Source organism: Geospiza fortis, unplaced genomic scaffold (genome assembly GCF_000277835.1).
Source record: "Geospiza fortis unplaced genomic scaffold, GeoFor_1.0 scaffold666, whole genome shotgun sequence".
NCBI lineage: Eukaryota > Metazoa > Chordata > Aves > Passeriformes > Thraupidae > Geospiza > Geospiza fortis.
In genome coordinates, this window is record NW_005054470.1 from 1,209,280 (window position 1) to 1,232,238 (window position 22,959).

General features: G+C 39.5%; 1 protein-coding gene across 2 annotated transcripts in view; it reads right to left on the bottom strand.

Annotated features, from left to right (window-relative positions):
• PPP2R2C (protein phosphatase 2 regulatory subunit Bgamma) overlaps window positions 1-22,959 on the bottom strand; it is a 134,170-nt gene that overhangs the window by 2,967 nt on the left and 108,244 nt on the right. For both annotated transcript variants that reach the window (XM_005428062.2, XM_031062838.1), the window contains 2 exons: window positions 12,170-12,339; window positions 7,461-7,552 (listed from right to left, as the gene is read on the bottom strand). In XM_005428062.2, coding sequence (XP_005428119.1) covers window positions 7,461-7,552; window positions 12,170-12,339 — 262 coding nt within the window. The remainder of the gene's footprint in view (window positions 1-7,460; window positions 7,553-12,169; window positions 12,340-22,959) is intronic.

Genomic DNA, 22,959 nt, shown 5'->3' on the forward strand with positions numbered 1-22,959 from the left:
TCTGACCTTAGGGTCAGCTGTCTTCTGGTTTCAGATAGGAAAGAGTAAGGAAAAAAAGGGGTTTTCCCAGTGCTCCCCAGAATTAAGAGTTTTCTTCTACCAATGCCTTCCCCTCCCATATTATTCAATGAAAATTATAGTTACAGCAAGTAATGTCTGCTCCCTGACATCATGAGAATCTCATCAGAAGATAATAAAAGCAATATGTTTCAATAAGTTATTTTTAATTACCCTCCAGCTTTTTACGAGTGCTTAAGGATCATACATTTCAGGCTTTTTCCCTTTCTCTAGAACTTTACCTTTAATGACAGTCAAGTTTAACCATGATTCCAGAAATAGTCTTAGAATTCCCCACATAGTTCAAATCTTTTGATACAAGAGTAAGGTTTAGTACATAATTATGTATTTTAGAGTATTCTGAAGAAGGGTGTTTTGAAAGGTTCTGAAAAAACACACTGAATTTGCACATGTAAATTCTTTACAGATGAAACTCTTTTCCTTGCTGAAGCCACAGATCTTGCAAGTCCAGATGACACCAAAATTTCTATCTACAATGCTTCTTAGAAATAAACACACTGGTGTCAGGATTCTGACATCTCTTACATGAAGTTTGAATGAAACATCAAGTCAGGATATATTTCTGGGTCTGGGAGAAAGGGACAGAATATACCTCGATCTGTAGAAAAATTACCTCATTAGTCAGCTTGCAGTTTGAAATAATAGATTGCCAGTTGCTTCATTCCTCTAGTCCCTAGGGGAGGATATTTTGTCACTAACTTTAATGAATTCAGGATTTCATCCATGGCCCCCAGGTTATTGGATTAGCATAATCATGGGTTTCAGAGCCTTGTTTGAAAGCTCATCCCCTGTGAACTTTTTCCATATGTGAAACCAGGGCTGTTCTCTACTCTCCTATCTCAGCCCCAAACAGGGTGGTTTTGTTCTGAATTTCCATTCTGTAACAGGGTATCCACCCCAAATCATCAGATCCCCACAGAAAAAGCTGTACAGTTTTAAGACTCGGGCAATCAGTAACTATTTGCCTTTCTAATAGAGCCCAAAAGAACACATTTGACGTGCATCGCATTAATAAACAAACCTCCATCTCAAATGACAGCTGCTTTCACACTTTGCTGTTGGGGGGGATCTGTGCTGAGCAGCAGACTGGCCAGGGAAACATGGAGCATATGGGAGAACACTGGAGAACTCACAGGCACAGGAGAGCCCCACTCTCCACCACACAGACACTCCCTAGCTGACAGGCTTAGATGCTCCTGCATTCAGGAGTGCCTTACAGTGTGTGCACAGCCTCCAGCCAGAGCTGCCTTGATCTCATTTGGGGCCATTAGGAGTGACTGTAACACAAATAAATGATATCCTGGAAAAGCACAAATGTGAGCTGTGCCCCTCCTACAGCTGGGGATGGGAGCAGAGCAGGCTCCGAGCTCCTGCAGGGTACCTGGAATGGGTGTGCTGGGTTTGCACACTGGGATCACCCAGCTCCACCCTGCTTCCAGGTCTGCTGATGCCATACTGCAGCCTGATGGCAGCTGATCCCACACTGAGCTCTGTGCAGCTCCTGGAGTGCCAAAGGGAACTGCTGCAAACCAGAGAGTGCAGCACAGAGACCCAGCACACTCTGCCCTGGGCAGGAGCTCACCTACAGCCTTCATCCCACGGAGAGGGGCTGCAGGGAGCTCGCTGCTGGGGGGATGCACAGGGGCTCTTGTCCACACCCAGCCCCATCCAGCCCTGGCAGGGAGCTCCTTGCTGCTCTCCAGCAGCAGCACCCGCCCCTGGTTGCCTGCAGAGAGGTTTCTCTTTCCTTCTGCACCCACAAAAGGCTGGGTGCAATCCTGCCTAGCAAGGCACAAGTTAACAACCTCACAAGCTAAAAAACTGGAGTCAGTGTGACAGCTTGATAAAATGTATCCCAGAAGCTGCAGAAAGCCTATTGATCAAGATTAGTGCCCATTTCAGAAATTGAATCAACAGCAGTAAATCAAATGTTTCATTCCTTCCAAATCACCATGTCTTGTCATTACAGCTCCTGCTGTAATGGTTATTCGCAACATGAAAAAGTCGAGGTTATTTCATAGCTCAGCACTAACACACACAATTTGTGATGCAGTCCATCTGTATATTTTCCCCCAGGCAAAATTTTGAAACAGGTTCATAAGGCTGGGGCAGCCCTGTGCCCCAGGCTGTAGAGCAGTGGCTCCCAGGGGAAAGAGGAGCATCCCTCCTGGGGGCAGTGGGAACTGTCAGAGAAGCAGCTTTCATGCTGGCAGGGTACCAGTGCACCAAATGCAGAGAGAGGTGTTTGTTAAGGGTCTTATTTTAGAAGGTTTTGCTTGCAGTAAAATTGCCTTTACAGTCCATTTGCTTTTTAATTTCTTGAACTCTTGCATATTTTTAAAAGTCTGCTTTCTTCAGATGGATTTACTGCAGTTATTTTTTAACATATGTAGATGACTACTTTTCCTGCTGGCCCTATTTTTCTGCAGTTTAATGGCTCAGTAAAAAACAGCATTATGTAAATGAGAAAGTGTCCATTCTTGTTCAAGGTCACCAAAACAGATGGATTATAACCTTACCTGCTGCTTAAAGTAATAAAAGAGAGTGAAAACTAGATATAAGCTTGCAATTTTTTTCCTGTTCAGGAAAATACAGTGTACAATAATGGAGTCTATATGATAAGCAGATTTTTTTTAAAATAATGGAATATAAATTGTAGCTCAATGTAGGAAGAGTCTGTTCTGCATTTCCAGACACTGCTCTGCACAGCAGTGTTCTGACAAGGGCTTGCACAAAACCCTTTCAGGAGAGGCTGGTTCAAGAAGCCAAAGCCCCTCATTCCAAACAGCCCATGCTACTTCATAGGTGTGTAAGGCAGCAGCTTCCACCAGAGCCTGCCCCACACTTGCAAATATCAGCAAAGACATCCCTCAGGCACCCAGCATGAAAAGGGACCTTTTCTTCAGCCTGAAACTGTCTCCCAATTGTATTTTGAGCCCCTAAATTTTCAGTATTTCACTGCCACGTCTACCAGTGTAGAACAGAACATCTGCAGCCTCCTAAGATTAACTTGTAAAGTCCACCAGATCTGGTTTTAATGACAAGCTGACCCAATGAAAGAAAGGGTTGATTCCAGAAAAATTATTAAACAACATTTTTCATAGGAATAAGAAGGGGGATTTATTTTAGCAAAGGGAAAGGAGGAAGCATTGTTGCAAGCAATGAACTTCTGAAATACTGGGAGATTTTCCTGTACGCTGTGCTGTGTAAAGTCACCAACTCCCCATTACAAAGAAGGAATTTATTTAAATCTGGGGAGGAGGCTGCTAGAAAAACTTGAGGCATGACTTGGATTCAGGGTTGTGGCACCCTGGTACAGCTGGCTGGCATAAGACTGGGAATAAGAACAAGGGATCCCCAAGTACTTCCAAGCTCTTATGCGACATGCCAAGCTTTGAGAACAAAATTATGTCTTCTAGTTCTCCGGCATGGAGTGTGCTGCCAGACAGGAATAGACTCTTAACATCTCATCCAATGGGATCTGCCAACTCCTGATTAGAGTGAAGGCTGATGGATATTCAGGGGGATGAATGACAGTTCAGTAGGAAAGGACTGACTGAACAGTTGTATGTGACTTCACTCATCTGCTTGCAGCGTATCACTTATCATGACGGTGGGTAGAAGTCTCCCTGGCAGGGGTCCTATACACCCATTCATTTGAAAGCTTAAAAAATAAATAGTTAACTAAGGTATTCACTTGCTATCATGAAGAATTAGGTTTTGTTTGAGTTTTTCTTCTGGCTTCTTTACCTCACAAAAAGCTACAAAAGTGCTTATTTTTTAAGGTAAAACTGAAAGCTGTTGACAGTGGGAAGAAAACATTATTCTCCAGGTCATTATTAGAAGACTTGACTTTGGATGTGAATGGAAGAGCTAAATTAAATTGCTGTATAAGTAGAGCTCATGTATTCTACACAGCCACGTAATGATGTATACACAATAAAGATAGCATGATTTTTGTGTAATATACTCAACTACAGATAATACATGCTCATCTGGATGAATTAGTGTGAGACCCCTGCTTGGCTCCCTCCCCTGACCACTGTTGCCAAAGTACACAGTGATTAATGTGCCCTTCAGCAGATGAGATCAGCTCTGTCTGATTGTATTAGTTCCTGCTCATTGGAGTAACTGAGCATCAATCACGTTCTAATCAGAGCTCACGTATGTTGATTATTTTTGGGAACAGCCTCACCATCAGGTTCTATCACAGCTTAGATTAACTTCTTAGTAATGACAAAACTTAATACAAAGTATTTTCACCTAAATAATAAGCACATTTTCATTTTTAACTGAACAATCCTGTCACTATAAATTGTCGTTATAGCTTTGAAGTCTCCAAAAGATAAAAACATTACATTTAGAAATGCAGTCATTAGTGTTATGTAGATGGATTAATAATCCAAGTACTGCAGCATCTCTTTGGAGTGCAATTGTCAATATGGAATTTTTACCTTTAGTAATAGACCTTTTTAAAAAATGCATGCAAAGAGACTCAAATTAAGTGACCTTACTGTTCAAATGAACTGTTTTTTAAGAGGTACCAGTACCTAAGTCTTATTTAAATTATGATCCTCCAATAAAAAAATATTCTGGTAACATATAGCAATACTTGTCATATTCATAAAGCAAGGAGTTCAGAGGAGTGAATCAAAAAATGAGCATAAATTCTGATACATCTGACTCCTAAAAAAAAATAACTAAATTAAAGAGAGCCCTTTTCTTTTGTCAAGTGTTTCCAGTGCCTTTACTTGAGAGTTTCTTACAATCAAGAGCAGCACATTGTGCTTGGTGACGGGTTTGGTAATTGTGCATGACTAATAACGCCTCAGTGTCTGGGCAGTACAATAAATGAAGCCCTCACAGTCTAATGTTCCCACTTAATAATTACTCCCTGCATTGATCTTTCTGATCTGTCAAGTAGGAATGAAAATATTACACTCACTTTAAACCCTGATATTGAACAAGAATTCCATTATAGCAGGCAGCTATCCAGCAAGTGGTCTTACCACACTAATGAGGACAGCAGCACTTCATCTGCCCAGAGGAGAGAGACTCCAGGCCTGGGAGGAAGTGGCTGCCCAACCTGTAAAATGCACTAGGAATTCCCATCAAGGATAAGCAAAATGCTTTGTAAATACCTGAAAAGTCCTGGATCTTTTTCAAAGTTTCTCAATATCTACATGATTTGAATGCAGTGCTGTTCTGTGCCAGACTTAGGCAGGAATCAGCACTGTCTGTTTTCCAATAAATGCATTAAATTTTCTATTTCTAGTAGGGCCAAACTCAAGCCATGACCACACTGAGAAAAGCCTCAGCTAAAACAACCATTCATGCATTGGTTTGGGACTTTCAGAGAAAAGCCCGAAAACCTGCATCTTCCACTAGACTTTCTGTAAGTCATTCCCAATCTTTGACCTTACCAAAGCCACAACAGCTGGTGCCCAAGTTGCAATGACAGCAATCTGGGAAGTATTTTTGTCAGTGTGGTCCATCTATGTAATTTTAAATGGCCAGCAGTTGGTATCACAGGGGATACTCAATGCTGACTTAATTCTTGTCAAAAAACAAATCACTCTAGCATGCAGGCATTAGAGATAATGGAATATATTTGTATTTTCTAATTGCTAAATTAATGATACAAGAGTAAAATTTCATTTTTTAGCAAAGACAGAATCTTTCCATTGGGCAGGTAGAGGAACTGAGCAAAGAGAAGTAGTCCAAAGAGACGGTGCCCCTTGCCCAGTGTACTTGATCTGCATTTGTGGAGCACAAGACTAGAAGAGACTTTGTTCTGCACTTTCAAATTCAGACCTGTAATTTTAACCAAAGTTACATATAACTGCTTTCACAAATTTCCTGAGCACCACCATCAGAACAGTTGGATTTTTTGTATCTCCACCACTGAGGATGGGAAGACAGCTTGTCACTGTTTGGACAGGTATGAACTACCTCAAATTTCCAGGTATAACTACGTGTTGACTCTCAACACCTGCTTGCTGTTGTGCCATTATCACTCACATTTATCTCAGCTAGTTTATCTTCCTCCCTGTGTGTATCTCCTTGGTACATTTACTACAAGCAAGTAAAATCTTGGCTTCTCTTTCTCTTTTTCTTCTAAGCTGATGAAAACCAAAGTCCTGGCCTCTCTTCTTTAGAGCAGCTGTCCATCTGCTCGATTAGCTCATCCACCTTGGAGATGAGGGACAGGAAATGTGTAAATGCAGTTCAAAGGTCTTTGAATAAGAGCCCAACATAATGTCACCACTACTCCTTTCTCTGCTGGATAGCCCAGTCTTGCCCATTCAAGCAAGGATCATATTTGTCTTTCACAGATGTCTCAGACTGCCTGTTTCACAGCCCTTGCCCACTCCAGGGTGGGTAGGCCTGCTTCAATACAATGAGACAGACTGTTTTCCAAAACGAGAGGCTGAGCTGAAGGAGCAGTTCTAGGCTCAGTGCCAAACTTCTGCCTCTTGGCTCCTAACACTGCTGAACCAAGAGTCACTGTGTGTCACTCAATATTGGCTCCTGTGCTCTTTCACATGCATTTTGCAGACTGCTAATCCCTTCCAAAGTCACCTAGCATATGAATGTCCCCAGGAGTAATTTCCAACTGCTAAGATGAAGCTTTGTGCTCTTTTTTTAACTAAAACCCTCACCTTGCATTATACTCTTGGATTTTATCAATTTTTATTAACCCAGTCCTCTTGGCTGCTCAGCTATTCCTGTACCATATTCCTACTCCACAAAGCACTGCTACCATTTGCCAGCATTAGAGCATTAGCCCACTCCATCCTTGCTCGAACTCTCTGACTTGCTCTACTATTTCTCATTAAAATGTTCAACAAGATACAATGTCCAAGATAAAAAGAACCTCTCCCCCAGAGCATAGGGAAAGGGACTGCTCTGATGAAGGGAGGTATCAGAAGTGTCATTGGGCAGCAGTTTGTAGAGAATCAGTAGGTGCCTGTGATGGTCCTTCCTCACACCCATTCCAGTAAGGAAACTGAATTTCTGAGGTAGCTTATGTGCAAATACAGGGTCACATAAATTTCCTTAGTGTGTTGGTGGGATTTTGTGAGTTTGCATCAGTCTTTTTAGCTTTTGCAGCCTATTTATGATTTGGGTGAAAATGGACATAATTTGAAGGGCTTTTTCCCCTAAGGCACAAGCCAAGGTCATTAAGGCATACATCATTTCTAAGGCAGAGACACAACTGCACAAACATCCAAATCTTCAATCTTCCTAAACACTGGCATGTGATTCTGCACATTCATGTGGAAAACAATCACCTGCAACTACTTTTGGTTTGCTCCCCTTCATATGAGAGATGTTTTGCCAAATGAGGACAGTGATGGACAGAAGGATGGATTCATTACCTGTCTGATCCATTCCATGCACATTCAAACTTGTCAAAGATGCAGTCATTTTCATAGAGGGAACATAACTTGCTTCTAAGGTAATCATGGACCTGTTTTAAAGAAAATAACTGTTATTCTTGAAATCAAAGAAAATAGAAAACTCCACAAACAGGCCTTCACTTTTTGTGTTATCTCCCATGCTCACTTTCAAAATATGCTGCATAGATTGGTAGCTGTGCAGAAGAGACTGTGTTTAATCTCCAAAGAAGCTAACTGTACTTTTCCACAGCGCAGTTAACCAGGTGCTACAGAATTACTGTTGCAGGAAGGCACGAAACAGGCTTCCCTCAGCAGGCTGCAGACCACCCCTCTTCAACATATTTGTTTCCTGCTTGGGTGGTTTTCTCAGTGCTAGCCTAATTCCCAGAGACATTTCACCAGCTGATACCCTAGATGGGCTAATTAATGTGCAAAAAATCTAATTTAAATAGTAACAAAAATGCCATATTTCAAGATAAGTGGATTCTCACTTGTGGCAGAAAGAACTTGGCTCTATTAAAAGAACCTTTATGGTATGACATTTATTTTTGTAAGGTATTTTAGAAGTCAAATATAGCATAAGGTTGTAGTTGCACAGGCTGCAAATAAGAACATTAATTTAGCCCAAGGAGTTCTCCTGTTTGGCTGAGACTTAAAAGCAACATTGCAAATTCTCACTAACTATAAAAGTGAGAGTACCCAGCAGAAAATCTCTCTCCTCTAGGCCACACATCTCTGCTGAACAAGGATTATCATAAAGAGATCTCATGCAAACTGTTTCAATCTTTTGCTTAATTTGATTCATTTTTCTTCTGGACTATTTGTTTCATTCCATAAGGAAATAGTAAGGTACAAAATCCCTGCCTAGACAAATTTACTAATGCACTTCCACTCCTGATATTTTATTCCAGCTGTTGTAGACACTGTAAAACAAAGATGTGTAGGTGACCTCCTGGAGAAACACACCAATCCAATGGCCCAGGGGTAATTTAGCTCTGCAGGTTCTTGCAAGTCCTGTGAAATTGTTCCTGCTCATGGATGCCCAGCATCCTCCTCTGGCCTGAGGGCACAAACATTTCTTCTAGTGAAATAACTCCTATCAAGACCAGATGAGGGACAATGAACTTTCACTTACATTTTCTTTAAACTTACCCATTTTTGATAATCAAATTGTACAGTATCCAAAGAATATTTGTAATGTAAGATTATTAAGGATTATATATTTTAGTTATGGATCAATTTTCATTAATAAATGAACACTGAACTGTTCATTAACAGATAATGTCTTATACAAGAATTAATTGGCAAATGGCAGATAGAACATTCCACAATTAAATGCACCATCACAGTGAACAATAGGTCAGAACACCTACTATTGATGCAGTCTCCTACACTCTCTGTAATTAAATCCTTTCCCTTTCTCTTTACTTAAAACCTTTTTATGTTAGCAGTGTAATTTGTCACAGAACTGGAATTCTTTCCTTTGTCATGTTTGTGAGCTCCCAATACTTGGAAGAAATAGAAAGGTTGGGTTGGGCAGAAGGAAGTTGATCACATTTGCCTCCCTGACTGTCATTTCCAGGTCTTTCCCTTGTTACCATTTCCAGCAGCCATCTGTCACGACCACTGTCATGTACACACCCTTTGCAGAGTGTGTCCAAGTCCACAGCTTGGAGCTGTGCCTTTCTATCAGCTTTGTCAAAAAGGATTTTGCAATGCCTCTCTCAGATGTCTTACCTTGTCAAGACTGTCAGACTCACCCTACTGCCTTGGACAACCACCTTGCTCTTTATGTGGACCTTTTGAGTTCCACATTTGAGCACATTCAGACCCTCAGACTGGGAAAAACTAATTGTAAGGAACACTTAATTTTCACTGTTTGCATATTCATCTGCTTCTACCAACTGAGGGTAAGATCAGATTTGCCTTGTCTGTAGAACCTTGTTCTTACCACATATCAATAGTACTTGAAAGCAAACCAAACTGATTCCTCACTAATTACCAAGGACCTTTTCTTCACTGCAACATCTGACCCTCATGGAATTATCCAGCAATTCTATCCAGCTCTGGACTAACACAGCAACACAGCAACACAGGAACCTGTTTTGTTGGGACTGAATACACACAGCCAGGAATTTCACTGGTAGGTGACACATTGATCACATTGGTCCAAATCCCTGTGCTACAGACCCTGCCTAAAGTGGATCAAGCTATTTCCAGCTATGAATGTGCTCACCTTGCTGCTCCCAAGGCTTCTGCTGGGGTTATTCACCTGGCAGCATCAGGAGAGTAACCTGTTAGGCAGGGTTGCCTTGCAACACTCAAGCTCTGGCCATTCCACTGCACTGCTCTCTTAGTGCTCTCCAGTGACCATACCCTGCCCTTTTTTCTTTTGTGTGAAACAAATGGGAGAAAATCATGTTGAAACACTGTCAGCAGATAATGTGTCCAGCAGGGCTGCAGCAGCTGCTGTATGCAATAGCATTGTTTGAGCCACAGCATTGAAATGAAAAAGAACCTGTATGAGGAATTAATTCTTGTGTGTCAGGTTTTTAATATTAAAACTGGGAGCTAATAATGAAGCAGTACAGTTATGGACTCTGCTCTTTATTACAACTCTGTGTGAAATCTCCTGTTGTGACCCTCACTATTGCAGCTAGGCAATATCCTACCATGCAGTGGATGAAATGAGAAAATCAATCTTTTAATGAACACCTTTTAATCTTTTTATGATGTATTGTCATCATAATTATGTGGATACATAACTGAAAACGTTAGGTTTATTTGTTGCCTTACAGTGATCTACCCCAAAAAACCTTCTGAGAAATTGCCAGGTTTATATATGAGACTTAGGTTTGTGAAAGAGAGAGATATCCCTAAGACAAATTATTTAAGAGAGTAATTTAATCCTTTTTCTTAGGAAAGAATTCTCTATTCTCTGCAGTTTAAAAACATGAAAGGTTCTCAGAGCATTTAGATCACATGAATCCTATGGAATCCTGTGCTATTGGTTTCCAAGGCCCCTAGTTCCAGATTCTCCTTTAGTCTACTGCAATGCCCAGCAACACATCTGTATATTCTTTACAAGAATAAATATTTGAAAGTGAAAGGCAATCCAAAGATTTAAGAAGACTGTTATATTTTGCTATATTTTTTAATATTATATCAGGGGTTTTGTTGTTGTGGGTCTTGTTTTTTTTTCTATAACCTTCTGACTGCAATTATCAGTACTCATTTTTCCCCATCTCAGCATGAAGAAATAAAACTTTTTAATTGGCCCTCCTCTTGGGTGCCAGACTGATTTAAAAGTGACCAGCTTGTTTCACAGCTGCCTACATGAGGAAATAAAAGCAGGTGTCAAAATCAAGACAAACAGGTTGGCTTGCCCAGCTATTCCTCCCCAGGGACAAGGCTGCCTACTAAATTAGCATAGGTATAAAGTAATATATTACCTAAGCTCCCCAAAACTGAGATTCTATTCTATTATATAGAACACAGTCTCACCCTTACCCTCCCACTCCACTTTCACAGCATATCAGCATTTCTAACACATTCAGCATTTAAAGCACTACCATTTTAAGAGAAAACCCAATTCTGTAGACTTAAAGGTAAACAGGCTCAGACTTTCCAATATTAACACACTGAGCAGTGAACATTATCCACTGAAATGTAATGGATGCATTGAAAAACACTGGGGCCCACTCTGTCTACTAAATGCTAGATAAAAAATACTGGAAAATTTTGCTTGTTTTGACAAGAAATGCTACCAAATTCTCATCATGGTTTTTTAAAACCAATTTTAATTATAATTACTGTGAGCTACTGTATCCCACCTGCTATTGTTTAGACACAGAAAACAAGGGACCTATTCAGCACTGTCACAGGATTGTCTCTCAGTAAGCAGCACAAGCTGGATGAATGGCATTTTTCCTACTTTGCATACACTTTTTTAGGTAACTTAACAGGTTTTTTTCTTACTGCATTTTCATAACAAGCAGTTTCTGTGTCACAGACATATTTTCGTTCTTCAAGCCAAAGTCAAAAAACATAAGCTCAGCCCTCTATTGCCAAACATAACAGATGTCAGAGTACAAACTTAGCTCTGGCTGGAGCCACTGGCATTTTGTCTGGATAATATCTCAATGAATTCAGGCAACCAGATGTGTCTGTCTGGCATTTGTGAGCTGCTGTGTCAGTGGTGATGCCAGGGTTTAACAGGGAGCACTTCTAGAGCGGGGCACAAGGGAGAAACACACAGATCAAGTTGTAAAAAGTAATTCTGAAATGACAAAGGTGTAAACTTTCAGCAGTCCCACCAGGAGCAGAGTGCTAAGCAACACACAGAATCTCTTCCTCGGTTCCTTTTAAATGTTAGTAGTGAAATACATCATTTGAAAGCAGATGCCAAAGTGAAGAGATGATTTCTCTTGTTAGAATAATGGTTTCTTTCAAGATCCCAATCCACAGGGAGTGCTACCTTGACTCCCCAGGCTTTACACTTCCTCACTAATGCTGCAATTGCCCTTTTCCTGCTATAAGGATGCCACTGTGAGGGTTTTAGGCACCTTGATTAATTCTCTTAGCTTGCTGCTCCTCAGATAAGGTTATGAAAAGTTTACAGAAACATCCACTTTTTGAACACGGAGATCCTTTTATAATGTTGCATTTTAAGAGTAGGAGATTCCTACCTGGTACGTTTCTACAGGCTTTGTTTCCATGTTCAGATCCCAAACCTTGACAGTGAGGTAATCTCTTGTAAGCATGTATCTACCACTGTGACTGAATTTGACATCTGACACTGAAGAGATAATTTCTGAAAAAAATGATCTGTTACTGGGGTCTTCTGGTTCTTCATAAACTGTTCAAAGAAAAAGAAGCAAGAGACAGAAATCAGAATTGTATAAACAATGCTCCGTTGTAAAATCCGAAGTGTGCACTTCTTGTGAAACATGTAATTCAATCTACCAAGGAACATGATATAGAATTAATTGTATATCCAGCACTTAATTTATTCTTTTAACTTTATATAAAAATACAAACTGTAAGCTTTAAACATTACAATAATCAATGTTACAGCTATGGACTTAAAGCATGACTTTGGGAATTTATGCAAGTACACTGGTTAGTTGATTACAGATACCTATAGCAAGGCATTTCATGCCTTCATTCTTTCTGGGGTCTGCATACCCCATTTCCCAACATAACCAAAATCCAGGTGTCCTTGTCACATGAGAGGTGTGTACATGTGGTGTCCCATGTCCTGGCATCCCTGGGAGAGGTGGTTGCTCAAAGCCTGCCCTGCTTGCCAGAACCAGCTGCCCTGGCTGCACTGGTCATGCCTGAAGGCATCCCAGACTATGGATGAGAACTTTAAAAATCAACTGCAAACTGCAATTACCTCTTCCTGAGAGGTGAGCATAAAACAGACAGGGGTTTACCATGTGGATACATGAACTACATAGCTGCTGTGCAATTGCTGACAGTTCTGGAAAGCACTGAACTCCCTGAATGTGATGGTCAGCAGTTCAGTGAGATCTGACAAGGCAGCAGGTCATAAAATATTGCTTACAAGATGTTCATTCGTGAAAATCCATCTCCTGTGGCTGTGAGACTGGTCAGCCCTGTTCAGCTGTGCATAATAATGACAGTGGATGACTCAACCCCTACCTCAGGAGTGCCTAGGGCAATTGTCTTTCTGCAGGTATCTGTGGCCCTGTGATCCAACTGGCCTCTATGGTGAACTTCAGTAGAAAGTTGGGCTTTCAGGGTCTTTTAACTTCACAAAATCATAAGGTTTTGGGACCTATGCCTAGAATATTCTTTGAAAATTGGCAATTTAGTGAACTTCATTTTTAAGTTTCAAAAGCAGGTGAAGAAAAGCCATGTGATGAAACATGAAAGCATGCTGAAAGCAGAAAAACTTTTTACTGTCATTCAAAATGAAGTTTTTTGTATAGTCCACAGGAACATTTCTCTCTCAATTATTCTATCCACGACTATGATTCAGACTGTTGGAAGCAACAAGGTTAGTTTCCATTAGGTGAAATAATGTTCTGCTGAAAGTTAAGGGTGAGTACGTGGGTGAAGTATGTGGGGTAATGCAAAAAATTATGGGCAATTTTCTTTGGGGGTGGGCAGTGGAATGCAGCCAGGCAGGCACATGAGAATAAGGTCTATATTTAAACATGCACCACACATCTGAATGGCAATGAACTACTTCAAAAAGAGTAAAAAACTTTTCAGATAGACTGTAAATGAACAACTTTAAATAGCTTTTTAAAATTTTGCCTAGACATTCTTCAAAACAGGTATTTTGTAATTATCCTGTCAGATTTTCAAGAGAAGTCTGATGAGCACAAAGCAATTATCATTTCTCATACCTCTTCCCTATAATCTGTCCAAACTACAGACTTGGCTGGCAGGAATTTCATCCTCCTAATTATGATGTGAAGCTGCTATTAAAACCAAGAAAGAAAAAACCAAAACCCACTCTAACTAAATGAACTACACCTTCATTTATAGCTTAGATATATTTTCTTGGCTCTGTGTGGCTCATCCAACTCCCAGTGATTAGAAGAGGAGTGATATTTGTACCTGAATGTTCTGCATTTTGTTAATTAATGAGATTAAGCCATTTCATTCTTTATCTGCCCCATTTATTGCTTTTCTATGCTTACTGTATAAAGTATTAGAAAGACTTAGATTAATTAACTGTGGAACTAACAGAGGCATGAAAGTCTCGTATCACTATTGCAATTTTAAAATGTTAGTAGTGAAATGCATCATTTGAAAGCAGATGCCAAAAAAAGAAAGAAATACAGCAGCAGAAATTTTAGTAGCAGCAATTCTTTGGAGATAGTTCCTCTAGTCAGCATAACCAACACAGGAAAATTGTTACAGGAAATTGAGGAGCAGCTCCCAGTGAAAAGAAGAGAAAACTCAGCAACCACCAGCATCAGCCTGAGCAACCAGAACAAGGCATTAGCCTCAGGAAATGAAGGTGAGAGAGTGTTCTTGGGGCTGGGCTATTTCTGGTTTAGCATCAACATAAGGTTATGCACATACTGCAGAAAGCAAAACTTCCTTCAGTTGGCCCAATACAAGTGGAGTGATTGGAGACAGAACAGCAGTGAAGTGATAGCCTTGTGACTCAGACTTCAGGCAAGCAATTCAAATTCAGCCCTGACCTCTCCAAGCTGATAGGAAAAAGCCACGGGTCTAGCCCATGGTTTCCAAAACACATTTTCTGTTTATTACTGTTAAGACTTATCTTTTGGAGGCTGCTCTTGTGTCCAGGAGCAATCAGCACCTGAAACATGAGATTTCAAAGCTAGCTTACTTCTCTATATCTAAATCTTGTTAGATCTGAACTTTATTGACATTTGATTACAGATTCTATCATATTCTTTAATTCATTTCATCATTAATTTATTAATAACAAACACCTGCCATAAAATAAAGGTATTTAACTTTCATTACTCTTGTTCTTGATAATGGTCACAGTGCTAATTACAGGAAAGACACAAAGTTATCTGTCTAGCTACCTAATGAACACAGGAATCACAAATGATGTGATGTGCTGAGCTCTCACGTGACACTTGCTCAGACTTAAATGTGACAGGACTCTGGCACAGAGAAATATCATGGGATTACAGAGGAAAGCAGAGGATATCTCTGAGTACAGCCAGTGTTTCAAGAGGAGCCTGCCAGGAAGACACTGTTCCTGCCCCTTATGCCACCAGCAGTCACATGGATAAACTGGAAAGTCTGCTCAGGGAAATAAAAATGCTCAATTGCTTTCTGCACAGCTCACAAGTTAAAAACCACAGTACGTTCCTACAGAAGTCCAGATTTTCCAGAGAAGGATGGGTTCATTGAAGGATACTTGCCAGAGTGCTGTTTTCCTGAATCCTGAAGAAAATCTGTAGCATAAAAATATGCTGCTTCTTTCTTAAAAGGAAAACCATCTGCTGAAAAACAAACTTTTATCCCTCATGAAAAATATTCTTGTTTCCTTGTGAATTTCTCTGATCTAATGCAAAATGCAGACTTTCCTTTTCCAGTGGATAGGAAAGGCATCTCTAATATGGAGATATGTAAAGTTAAATAAATAAAATGGCCAGGAATAGCAAGAGTATCTGGAAAGGTCCATTTCCCAGCTTCCCTCCCAGACACTGGCCAGGAAGAAAAAAGAAAGCAGGAGCCTCAGGCAGTTGCCAAAAGAAGTGTGGTGTACTAACACCTTGTGGCTCTCATCTGCACTCTGGGGTCACAGATGCTGCCACCTCAACTTCCCATTAATATGGGCATGATTCCACACACCTGAATCTGCTATTTACTGGAAAAGATACATCCAATAAAGAAAAACAAAATCTAACCCAAAGTAATTTTCAAGTTCAATTCTAAATAAGCAGCTGGGCAGAGCTTTCAATCATTGCAGGGTGTAAATTCTGGCATATGTGAACTTTAAGAAATATTAAAAATAATGCTAAAATTGTCTTATATGGTGGGTGCAGTGTCACAATCTGACATAGTATAGAAAATTCTGTATTGCTCGTGAAATCATCACAAGAAGGAAAACTTGAAAATGAACAGAAATCTGCTCCACAGATTTTGTAAGGAATTCCATCAGTCATAGGATAAAATTATAAACAGCTTTAAAGGCTCATTCTCTCTAGGAGAAAAAAAAGCACTGCTTTCCTTCTACTTACAAACAAACAATAACTTATTAAAGCTTTTATTTTTTTTAGAGGATACTGTTTATAGTTTGTATCCTGTTCTGGAAATTTCTGATTTTATAGCACTTATTGTTACTTGGTGGAATATGACAGGAAAAACAATTTTTTTCATTTTTCTTATATAAGCAAGTAAACATTCTGCAGCTAGACTAAATTAAGAATTATTACAGATAAACCTCTGGGTTATACTGGTACACAAACAACAGGTGAATTTCAACTGGACCTGGAATACCAGTGGTTGATCAGGTAATCCCTCACTGGGCTTTAATTTCATAAACAGACAAAATGGGCTCAGTCCCAGGCCAAATAATTTATCATTTGAACTAAATCCCTATTTAATTCCAGATCCCAAATGAAAATGGCTGCAATCCCTGATTAGAACATATTGAAAACAGTACTTTGAAATGTATGGGATTTCATTGGTCTTGACAGACTAGCCACAGGAAGAAAAGGAGCAAGAACCAATATGCTTTCCTAACAGATGATAAAATTGTAACCAAAACGACAAATTATTTAACTATACTTTATTATTTTAAATGTCAAATTAGCATTATTCCCAGGTCAGCTGTGATTTGCTCTATCACATATTTCATCATTTAGCATAAAAAAACTGAACTAAATTTCATTTGAGCTTCTATGAAAATACTAACATGCTTTTTTTTTTGGCGCTGTTTAATTCAAGAAACGCCACATCTTGAGCTAAGCATAGTTCTGGGCTTATCTCTAATATGGTGGAGATCTCAAGAAGACATAAAAATGGGCAATAAAAAAGACCAGAAGTACCAAATGACTTCCATGCAAGGAATGGCTAAATATACTGGGGTAGGCAAGCTAGGCAGGACTGAGGGGTGGTAATTAAGAGTGGCATGGGAAGGATGAACAGGGAGTGACAGTTCACTTTGTACGCTGTCTCTTCCAATCCACAAGTCGGGGTCACCACGTGAAACCAGGACAGGGTAAGCAGAGAGAAGATGGTTCTTCATTCTACACCTAATTAAGGTACTAACGACTTTCCTGAAAGGTATTGTGAATGGTAAAAAATACACACAGCTTCAAGAGTAACTGCACAATTTTCCTTTCCAAGGAAAGGAAAAACCCCAAACATCCATTTCAGTATTGTTGAACACAGTAACTTCACTTCCACTCAGGTCCCTGAACCTCAAGTTTCCAGCCGCAAATTGCAGAGGATAAAGATTATACTCGGTCTGCTCTTACATTTTCTGTTGATGTTGCTACTGCCAATATCAGAGCCAGAAGGACCTCTGGTCTGCCCAGGTATGGTCATTTTATGAACTGTTTAAAATCTATTTTAGAATTTAATGCAAAAGAGTACCTGAGTTCACTCTAAGTGAATCAAGCCCAACTGCAAGTTCCCATTGAAACTGATGGTCTCTTTATACCTTTTAGCTTCATTATTCATGATAATAATTTGATTTACCAGTATTATTTACTCTATCTTTCACTATCTCTCAGTGTTTTATTGTTTTGTATTAAGCCAATCCACTCATACATTCATCTCCCTTGGAAATTCTCTTTCAATAATAGAATATTCTGCTAATGTGACAACCTTGCCTTCTTGGTCTACACTGATTAATATGGTTATACATGAGAGGGAGTTTTGAATCTGCTTTCATAAGCAATCTAAAACACAATTATTTTCTGAGACACATTTGTTTAACACTTTACATTACCATAGCCTGTAGCTGTTTATCCAGCTTTAAACGAAAAAGAAGTATCATTTTATATTTCAATTTTCTACTCGCTTTTATGTAATTCAGAGGGCATGTCTTTGTGCCCTGGTCACTTGCACATCTCATTTTCCTCCTTTTACTCAAAGCAAATTTCTGACCCTACCTCCACACCACGAGTCTGAAATTTCACCTCCCATACAGCATTCCTTTATCCAGTGACCCAGTATTAAAACCAGGCTTCTCATCAATACCTCTGGAGAGCATGGCTTTTAAAAGTGGAGCCTCAAATCGATATTTAAGAATCTGTTTTACCATCTTCACTGAGTTGCTGCAGCTTGTCACAAAGCACAAGGGAGGGTGCATTAGTGCTGAAAGGCAAAGCCAGATCAATAGCTAAAGATCAGTGGGTGGGAACTTCACTACAGAGCTGCTTAGATTAATATAACTTTGCCAGTGAGTTTGTTAATAAAGAGAAATGGTGCTAAAGAGTGAAAAGGAATTGCAAAAAAACACAAAGCCGATCTAGAAGATCAAGCCTCTTTAAACTGGGTCTCAAAAAGACTTATGTGCATGCTTAATGCCACGTGTTGTGAGCAATCCCAAGGAGTTAATGGGACATAAAACTACTGCTGCTCTACAGCCAAAGTGATGTGTAAGTCTTTCTGATCTTGATATATAAGATTAGTGATAAGTGGAGTTTCTTTCCCCCCAGTGAAATATGATCTTGAAAGCTGGTTTCATGAGACATTAAAAAGCAGTATTTGCTGCTATTAAAAAAATTAAACAAACAAGACAGGAATTTTAATAGACTGAATAATTAAATCAATCTTCCAGCAATTATTTGCTTTATCTCTCTGTGGTTGAGGGAGATGGGGTTAATGAAACACCTCTTCAATCATAAATCATTTACCATTGCTTCAGGCTTTTCTCATTCCTCCTAGTATTTGATAGCTAGACGTATATAAATCAGGTTTTTTCTTCCTCAGATTTAATTTTCACATCTCTTGCACAACTGGAGGAAACCATATATAGACATAATTGCATTTCTGTAGAAACATTTTTGAATTTTCATTAGTCACATTTTAAATGTCTTTATTTAAATGTCTTTATACATTCATCCAAACTGAGCAGAATGGAAGCTGTGGAGCCCATGCTAAAGGCAATCTGTTACTAAATTTCAGTGGGATTCCTGCACAAGGAAGGATCCATTCCAGGGTCTAGTTTAGCATGCATGAAATTGTAGTAATAGACCTTTAGTGACAGTCATAATTACAATATTATCAAGATATGGGCACATTTTTTCATTGGCGATATAAAATCAGCAATGCATACATGCCTTTGTAGTGCATGCTTAAAAATAAATCCAGAATTAGGATAAGGAGAACAAGCCTTCATCAAGCACAGGGTCAAATCATTTCAGAAGCTCAGATAAGTTTCACTCCTGTCACATGACAACTTGCAGATTTTGCCTGAAGTGGACATCATTTTGACAGGGGCCTCTCTATGCACAAAGGGAGAGTAATGACTGTCTCTCTCTCAGATGACATGAGACCTGACATGAGACCAGATGCAGAAATAAAAAGTGTATTTCAGATGTAAAGCTCACACAGAAGAAAAACAAGTTGTCTCTTTTTCAGCCAGACAATAAGCATCATTCATTTGGAAAGGTCAATATTAATTAGCAAATCCAGCAGGGATAGTCTGTCACAGGCTTTTTTGTGCATCTGGTTGTTCTCTGTTGCAAATGAAGGATAATCCATATTCAGTCAGAGGTCTGAAAGGTGTCTTGTCTCTGAAATTCCAACCTACTTTAAACAACTGGTAAATATAACTAATTTAATTTTGAAAATTCAACATGTTTAAGTAGATTATCCTTGATTTGTGTCTTGGCTGCTTCCACGATTCTGAATTCTTTAAAATCAAAGGTAATCTCAAAAAAGCCCAGCAGATAACCCAACTGAGTTACATGCCTGACTGACAGGACAGTGGCATTTATCCTTGGGGAAAGGCTGGCACTTCTTTCAGGCCTGGATTTCAAATAAAAACGTGGAAAAGGACTCTCAGTGGAAAAACCACCCCCTTCATCTTTGGGTGGTATCTCTGAATCACAAACCAAACCTGGAATTCACTCTGTGCTGCTCTGGAAACCATTTTACACTTTTAAGATCCTGGAAACCATTTTATACTTTTAAGATCCTGCTTGTGGAAACCATGTTACACTTCTAAGATCCTGCTTGTCCAACCCATGGGGTTGGGATGCACCAGCTGAGAGCTTTGCTCTGCGCAGGGAAGGTGGGCTGGCATTGCCTGTCACCTACAAACCCTCCTGTGCTCACAGGGAGGAGGGCTCTGAATGGCTCCTGCTACAGACCCAGGGGACATGAGTCTGAGGAGTCTGTCTGGAGGGCAGAAAGCACCAACTCATGATGACAGAGGCTAATGCTATACAATCCCAAAATTTCTGGTTTTAAGATCACCGTAGCACACAGAGCAATAAACTTGAAACTGCAGCTCCTCTTTCCTTGAAGTGTTTTGCTGTAAACTTTGCACATGAGTAATGGATAATTAGAGACAGGGTTTTGGTCTACAAATACATATTAAGAAATGAATACTAAAAAACCCTTAAAGCAACGTACAGAATTTAAATAAATTACTGCAGCTTCTGAAGTATGCAATGACTTTAAGATGTCAAGGCTTGAAATATAAATAGGAAATATCAACAGGAATTATACTCTTGAGTGGCTTAAATTTCCATATTGCATAACTATACAGTTTATAGTTACCATTTAATGATAGTTTTAATAATTCTGATGAACTACTGAAAAAGCACTTAATTTTTTTTCTGACTTCACATGCTCAGTTTTGTTTAGCTGACTGCTTTATTGCATGATTTGTTGAAACAGCCATATGTACCCATCTAGCCTACCAGCTGGCTGGAAGAATGATATTAACTCCATGCACATTTATAAGGATCTCTGAACATAATTTTAGCAATAAAAAATTAAAAACCAAATTAGCAACTATTTGTTAATTGAACAAATGCTGCTGTAAGTATATTTTTAGTCACGCTGATGATCTTACTGCAACAGTATCCCTATGATGTCTTCCTTGTCATCTAAACCCATTGCATAAAAATTTATGGAATTTGAGGTGGGGGTTAATTCTTTTATTTCTTCAGTGTTCCCAGCTGACTGCTCTAACAACAATACTTTTGCTGCTGACACAGATTTCCATATACTGCCTTTTTTCTACATGGCACTGCCGTGCATGTTGCCCAATGACATCTCAAAGGCAATCTTTGGCAAGTACACTATTTAGGTGAAAGGTTCCATATTATTTAAATTAATTCCCTATTTGCTGCTGTTTGAGTCTGACTTTCACAATTTTAATCTTCACCTATAACACTGTGGACTGCAAGAACACCTTCCCCAGCCCCACTCCTCTAATACTCTAAACAAGCAGGAACATCCATCTCTTTGGCACCTCCTCTCTAGAACATTTTTTGGTGGCATCCTCTCCCACTACTTGCAAAGTCTGACAATAACAGGGAACAGCATTATGTATGTACCTGCTCTGTGGTTACAGAGTGGTCTTTCCCCTGATACACATTTGCAATAACTACATAAGATTTTCTTGTGATCCTCACTCAGCCCTGCACAATCTGTTACAGAGCTGTTGTAAGAGGCAGTTTCAGGTAGTCTATTAGAGACACAACACATTTTATCACACCTTATCTGAATCTCAATGACCATTTAAAATTCAGCTACTGACCTGGTATTTTTTCACTGCCTTATAAACAGATTTGGTGGTCTGAGATAATTTTTCTAAGGGACAGATATCCTCCCATTACAACTCATCACACAAATTGGCAGCTTGCTATTAAATCTCAGCATAGGCATCAAGGATGGGTACATATGGAAGTAGTCTCATCTTGTCCATGTCAAAGCCACGAGGATTTATAAGGCAAACCTTGTAGTGCTGCTGTCACTAATGCTGAAAAGAGAGATTCTGACACTAAGCTCAGAAAACCAGAAATCTTCAAGACATTATAATTTATTAACATCCTGTGATGGTTGACTTACACTACAGACATTAATATGTAATTTATTTTTACAGTATGGCACAGTAATTATTCATGGCACTCTCTAAACCTGTACAAATGGAAGGGCTCTCCCCTCAAGAGCTGCAATGGACATTGTGAGAGCTACAGAGATTTGAATAAATAAGATGAAAAAAGGAGTAAATGAAGAAGTTCACAACATATGCTCATTATCCAGGTGGTTTTAAGTGTTACATTGTATCTTTTATCCCTAAGAATCTGAAAGTTCACAATATATGCTCATTATCCAGGTGGTTTTGTTAAGTGTTGCATTGTATCTTTTATCCCTAAGAATCTGTACATCCATTACAATCTTGGAACAGCATCTGAAATACAGCACACAGTGATACAGCATCTGAAATACAGCACACTAGACTGTGCTGAGAAAGCAGGGGTATATGGCACAGTGTGAGGGTTTTCTGAGACTCCAGTTGTGGTGTTTTGCTTGAAAAGTGAAACCAGTTATGGGGAAAGACCGAAAGACAAGACAAGCTAGGAGAGCAGGGTACTGATCATGCATATGCACCAGCTGTAAATTTAGCAACTGTAAAGAGGAATCAGGTGCACAGTCAAGGTACCAGAGAGACAATCATGCAAATAACTTGATTTTGCAGGCTGTTTTTGGACATATCCTTTTAGGCTGCTATGGGCTGTATACAAACCACTTTGCTTGTCTCTGAGAGCTGGACTGAAACCACCCCAATCAGCACTACATGGGCCTCCTCCTTTTAACACTTTGGAAGTTCTACCAGTGCTGTATCAATTTTGTACTGTACACACTCAGATTCGCAATGAGCTTGACTCGACTTCAGTGCAGCAATGCTACATTAAATGGCTATTTTCTAACTCATAGATCTGGAAAATGGGGTTTAATCAATGACCATTAGACCTTGAGCTCCCTTCTGGCATAAAATGCCTTCTTTTATCCAGTGTTGCTGTATTGTGGCTGT